We start from the raw sequence: 5,935 nt of genomic DNA, 5'->3' as shown, positions 1-5,935 counted from the left end.
AAAAAAAAAAACCCAGGTAGGTCAGGCGAGGGCCTAACAGCCAACAGGTAAAGAAGCCGAGTGATGATCATGGGTGGGTACCGAGTCATGTGCAGATGTGAAAAATACAAACCTCACCCCACCAATTGTCATCGCTGTTTCTAAGAAAAATCTGTCTGTATTCCCCACTTCAATGCACCCAGTGATGGTGATTTCCATAAATGGCAGCACATGCACAAAACCAGTGTTGATTAATCCTTGCTTGCTGTTGCCATCTGGACTAACAATTTTAGCACTGTGTTTTTAAAAAATATATTAAAATATTTTATTTTTATTTTTTAATATTAATATATCAAAACTATAAGAAAAAAAATATTAAAAATACCTCATGCTACTCAATAATAATAAGTACTCAATAGAGTCCAGTCACTACAGCTACAAACGGCAACCAAAAGGAGCCAGCCAGCCTATCTCCTAAATAAGAAGGGCCCATGAATGACCACCCTGGTAGATGCAGGCCAAGACCAGTAATAAACTTCCAAATCCTCCTAAACAGGGGTCTTGGCATAAGAACTTGGAATGTCCATGGCACACCGGCGAAGATACAGGACTTGCAGGATCTCTGGGGTCTTCCATGTAACGTGCAATGGTAAGATTTGGAAAATCAGAGAGAAAACACCAAAAATAGTAAACACTGAGCATCACACAATCAACGACTGAATTTTAATGAATGCACGCAGCCAATCGAATTTGGTGGAAGGAAATTTTCATTACATTCATTTACTTTTTACAGTGTACAATACCATCACCGACTCCTTGATTACGTTAACACCACCTTTCTTTTACCTTCTCTGCATAAATTGCCCTTCCAAGTTGAGAGCACCAACCCCAAAGTGGAGGTAAAAACTGGGAAGTTAGCCCAGAAACAAGAAAACTGGAGCTTATAATTAAGTGCTCCTTCCATGTCCATGTTGGCAACAAAACTTTGATTGTTTATTCAAGCTACACTCCCATGATCTGAGGCATCTTCAAAGTAATAAGGTGTCAACTTGCCGTCTTTTTTAGCGGTCTTGGACTGATTGTCTGCCCCGATTTCTTGCAGCATTTTTACCACCCTTCTCATCGATGGGCGGTTGATGGGAAGGGGACTAGTGCAGAGGATGCCAATGTTGAGGACTTTGCATATCTCTTCCTTGAAACAAGAATCAAGTCTTGGGTCAATAACATGGTCCACTCCTTTCAGATCTAGAGTGGTGCATACCCAGTTGACCAAGTCCTTTTCCCCGTAATCCGGATCGACTGGGCGTTTACCGGTTACCAACTCGAGAATAACCACACCGAAGCTGTAGATGTCACTCTTTTCATTCACTCGAAGGGTGTATGCGTACTCTGCATCAAGTGAATCAAAATAATTTACTTTGTATTCAGCAAATGTTACTGGAATTGGATGACAGACCATTAATATATTTGTCAGATGAGAACTTGTAAGTTATGAGAATACTAGTATTTGTGAATTGGCAATCAAATCCTAAAAATTATCCCTAATAATAATTGCTGTCCTAGAAACATAAGAAAAATCAGCGTGGGTTAATACATGATTAAAAAAAAATGGAATTTCAGCACAGATCATCTTCACACACATCAAAACTAGAGTAGCAGCAAAACAAGTTAGGAAGAACGTCAATCACTAACCTGGAGCAATGTAACCACAAGACCCTGCAATGATTGACATGGATTTAAGCTTCCCAGTAGAATCAAAGACTTTGGCTACACCGAAATCAGCCACCCGAGCTCCATAATCACCATCCAGTAATATATTGTTGGACTTCACATCTCTATGCACAATCGGGGGAACACAATCATGGTGCAAATAAGAAAGTCCCTCAGCTGCATCAGCAACTATCTTGTACCTTGTTGGCCAATCTAACAACCCTCCCTTACTACTATGCAACAGGTCACCCAAGCTACCATTAGACATGTATTCATACACCAAAAGGTTGCAGTCTCTGGTAGTACAGCAACACCATAGCTTAACAATGTTCTTGTGCCTAATCTTACTCAGAGTTGCAACCTCTGCATCAAAACCATTATCTTGAATCACCTGACCTTTCTCAACATCAACATCGCCACCCTGTTTTTTCTGGCCTCCCCAGAGCTTCTTCACTGCAACAGCCTCACCATTGCTAAGCACAACCTTGTAAACTTTCCCAGACGATCCACTCCCTATAACATTATCCTCATCAAGACAATCCAAGATCTCGTATTCACTAAAACCCAGATTATGAAACGACATCAAAGTCCATTTCGACTTATCAACAGCCCTTGCTTTCTTGAAATTCCTATACTTGAAATAAAACCAAACCACACCAAAAATAAGAAGAAACACAGCAAGTGCGAAAATAGCCCTCATCGACCAAGCATAACCTATACCTCTCCCGCCACCCCTCCCATCACACAACCCCTCAATATCACCACACAAACCAGGATTCCCAAAAAAGCTACTCTTGTACATCTCCTTGGCAAACAATGGCGGAATCTCTCCTGACAACCTATTATTCGACAAATTGAGCTTATTTAACTTCAAATTCTGCAAACCAATTGGGATTTTCCCCGAAAGCCTATTATTCGACAAATCAAGATAATTAAGCAGAGACATTCCTCCAATTCCATCAGGAATATTCCCAGAAAAAGCATTGCTAGCCAAATTTAGCTCATTCATTTTCTTCCACGAATTAACCCCATCCGGTAAATCACCCGAAAGGGCATTCCCGTGAAGATCCAAACTTCCAAGCTCCTTCAAATTCACTATACTCCCAGGCAATGATCCATTAAACCTATTTTCACTACCCGAAAACTCAGATAAATTCGCTAAAAACCCAATCTCCTCCGGTATGTTCCCATCAAAGTTATTCATATCAATAATCAACTTTGACAAATTTGCAGCACTGGCAATTGTTTTCGAAATCGGACCTGAAAATGAATTATTGAAAAGATCAAACAACGAAACATGAGGCAAACCCCAAAGCCCAGCTGGCACTTCGCCGGATAACCGGTTATATCCCAGCCGGACCCGGGTCAAGCTCCGGCATTGACTCAAACTTTCCGGTATTTGACCTGAAAACGAGTTATATATCATCAAAATCTCCTCTAACTCGCCATTCTCACATAAACTTGCCGGAATTTGTCCCGTTAAGTGATTGTTTGACACGTCTATCCATCTTAATGGCGCGTTTTTTCCGAGATTTTGAGGCAACTCGCCAGTGAGTCCGTTTTGAAACAGCCTGAGTTCGTATAAGTTCGGTGAGTCAGCTATGCTTGCAGGCAACGTCCCTGTAAAGCCATTCTCGTAAAGATTGAGACTCTCTAACGGCAACTGACACAACTCGTCTGGGATCCACCCAGTTAACCGGTTCATTGACACGTCGAGCCGCTTTAACTCAGGCAGCTTCCCCAACCCCCGAGGCAAACCACCCGTCAACGAGTTGTTGTAGAGCTCAATTTGGACTACGCTGGTCAACTCAGTGAGTGAACCCGGGATAGAACCGACAAGATTGTTGACTGCAAGGTCTAAATCCTTGAGTTTCTTGAGTCGACCCAGTGAGTCAGGGATTTCGCCATTTAAATTACACTGAGTGAGCCACAAAGTCTCCAGGTTTGTCAAGTTACCAAATTCGGGAGGGACCCGACCCGGCGTAAACGGGTTGTACGATAAATTGAGCATTCTGAGAGTTGTAATGTTGCCCAAAAAAGGAGGTATTATACCGTCCATGAGATTGTAAACGAGAGAAATAGCCTCGAGCTTTTGAAAACGAGCGAAAGTATCGGGAATGTCTCCTGAGAAATTGTTTCCGGTAAGGTCAAGGTATCTAAGGTTAGGGAGGTCAGCTAAGGTGTGGGGGAGAGTACCTGTAAGCAGATTTTGAGAAAGATCAAGGTGTTGGAGATTTTGACACGTGGAGATATCTAAAGGGAGAGTGGAGTTGATGTTGTTGTTGAAGAAGGAGAGGGAAGTAAGGTTTTGGAGACGGCAAAGGAGGGAAGGGAAAGGGCCAGCCACGTTAGAGTTGGACAAGTCTATGGACGTTATAGAGCTTGTTGTTGGGTCACATTTGATGCCGGACCATGAACATGGGGTGGTGTCTCTGTCGGACCACGAAGAGAGAGCTGAGTCTGGGTCTGAAAGAGAGAGCTTTATTTGTTGGAGGTAAAGCCCTTCTTGGTTCAGAGAAAGGGTAGAGGAAGGAAAGAAGAGGATGTAAAGGAAAACGAAGAGAAGCATGATCTTCTTCTTCTTCTTCTTCTTCTTCGGTGGTGATGGAGTTGGGGTTGGGATTCAAGATAGGGCAGGCGATGGGTGCGTGCTTTGGTGTGAGATATAAAAAAGGGTTGAAACTTGAAAGCGAGAGCAAGTTTGTTTGAGTGAGTTTTCCGGCGAAGGGACTCGGGAGTGATGGCATGAGAGTGGGCTTATTGTTGTAAGGAGAGGTGCTCTGGTATCGTGCTGTGCATTGCCTGAAGGTGAATGATGATAGCCTTCATGAGTTTTTGAATGTTAATCATTCGTTTTCAAATTATTTTGTTTAAGAATATAAGCTTTTATTTAAGCCCATTTTTATGTATTCAGTATTTTATAAAATAACTTCAAATTAAAATTAAGGCATATTCATGAACTTAAATGACTGCAATTCTCCGACAAACAATTAAATGGATGCTCTCAAATTTGAGGTTTGGCGCGTGAAAAAGACTAACATAGTTTAAAAAAATTATCGAATTTTCTTTCATGGTATATATATTGTTAAGTATATAGAAATTTGTAATTTAATTGAATAATAGAAACATTTTAACTACGGACCCACTTTGTCACACTCTAAATTTACCTATGGTCCAAGAGAGCAAATACTACTATTTTTTTTTAATAATTTAGAATGGTTGTTTTTTAAAATATTTTTTATTTAAAAATATATTAAAATAATATTATTTTATTTTTAAAATTAAATATTAATATTAATATATTAAAATGATTTAAAATAAAAAAATCATAATTTTTAAAAAACACGACACCCTTTTTAATATCACATGCCAAAAATGGATCCAAACAAAAAGAAAACTATAGCAAGATGTAAGGGATATGTTGCATGAAATAATCATAAAAGATTTATCTGCTAATTAAAAAGGTATATTTTTTCATTGATTTTTTTAGTATAAACTTGAAGTCAGCATTTAAAGAAATTTAATAAAATATAAGTGCTTCTTTAACTAAGTTAAAAAGATAACTTAATCTCAATTTATATATATATAAAATATCATTACTAGAAAGAAATTATATTGTATAGGATTAAAGTCTTGTATGTTTTTGTCTTTCAAAAGCATTTTAAAAAAAAAATTCTTTACTTCAAATTAATATTAATTTTTATATATTTTTAAATTATTTTGATGTACTGATGTCAAAAATAATTTTTTAAAAAATAAAAAAATATATTATTTTGATGTATTTCTAAATAAAAAATACTTTCAAAAATAACTACAACTACACTCTCAACTACCACCAAATAAACTCTCCAAAACAAAAAATAAAGTGATTTATTATCAAAATCAAAATCTATTAAATCAAAGAGACAAACGAGAGTGGCCATGGGTGTTTCTTTTTTATTTGAAGTAAAATATCTTATAAAAAATATTTTATATTTTTTATATTTATTTCTTGTAAAATATTTTACAAAAGAATTGATTAATAAAAAATATTTAACAATTAATATTTAAATTTAATTTATTTACTGCAAAATATTTTTAACTCATAAAATTTATCATTTGATATGGCTATTTTTTGTCAGCCATAAGATCATCTCCTACATGATATCCTTCATCTCAGCATCACAACATTCCCTTCATCATCTCTTTCTTCTCATAGAAAATATTTTTCAAGTTAAATATTAAAAATTTATTTTACAAAAAAACA

The 5,935-nt window shown here is 37.3% G+C and overlaps 1 protein-coding gene across 1 annotated transcript; it reads right to left on the bottom strand.

The window, feature by feature from the left end:
* Nucleotides 1–728: 728 nt before the first annotated feature.
* LOC133702945 (receptor-like protein kinase HSL1) lies at nucleotides 729–4,545 on the bottom strand. Its single transcript, XM_062127289.1, has 2 exons — nucleotides 1,672–4,545; nucleotides 729–1,368 (listed from the first exon to the last, which is right to left on the bottom strand). Exons 1-2 carry the CDS (start codon nucleotides 4,256–4,258, stop codon nucleotides 977–979), a joined length of 2,979 nt encoding a protein of 992 aa, XP_061983273.1. The 5' UTR covers nucleotides 4,259–4,545; the 3' UTR covers nucleotides 729–976.
* Between the last annotated feature and the right edge of the window lie 1,390 nt (nucleotides 4,546–5,935).

This window comes from Populus nigra, chromosome 9, assembly GCF_951802175.1.
Source record: "Populus nigra chromosome 9, ddPopNigr1.1, whole genome shotgun sequence".
Taxonomy (NCBI): domain Eukaryota; kingdom Viridiplantae; phylum Streptophyta; class Magnoliopsida; order Malpighiales; family Salicaceae; genus Populus; species Populus nigra.
The sequence above is the reverse complement of the archived record's forward strand: the minus strand, read 5'-3'. Positions and strand labels throughout refer to the sequence as shown.

Coding starts and splice junctions, on each gene's coding strand:
- LOC133702945 (XM_062127289.1), bottom strand. CDS start 4,258: ATGCTTCTCTTCGTTTTCCTTTACATCCTCTTCTTTCCTTCCTCTACC. Junction 1,369..1,671: donor TTGTGGTTACATTGCTCCAG/GTTAGTGATTGA, acceptor CACTTGATGCAG/AGTACGCATACACCCTTCGA.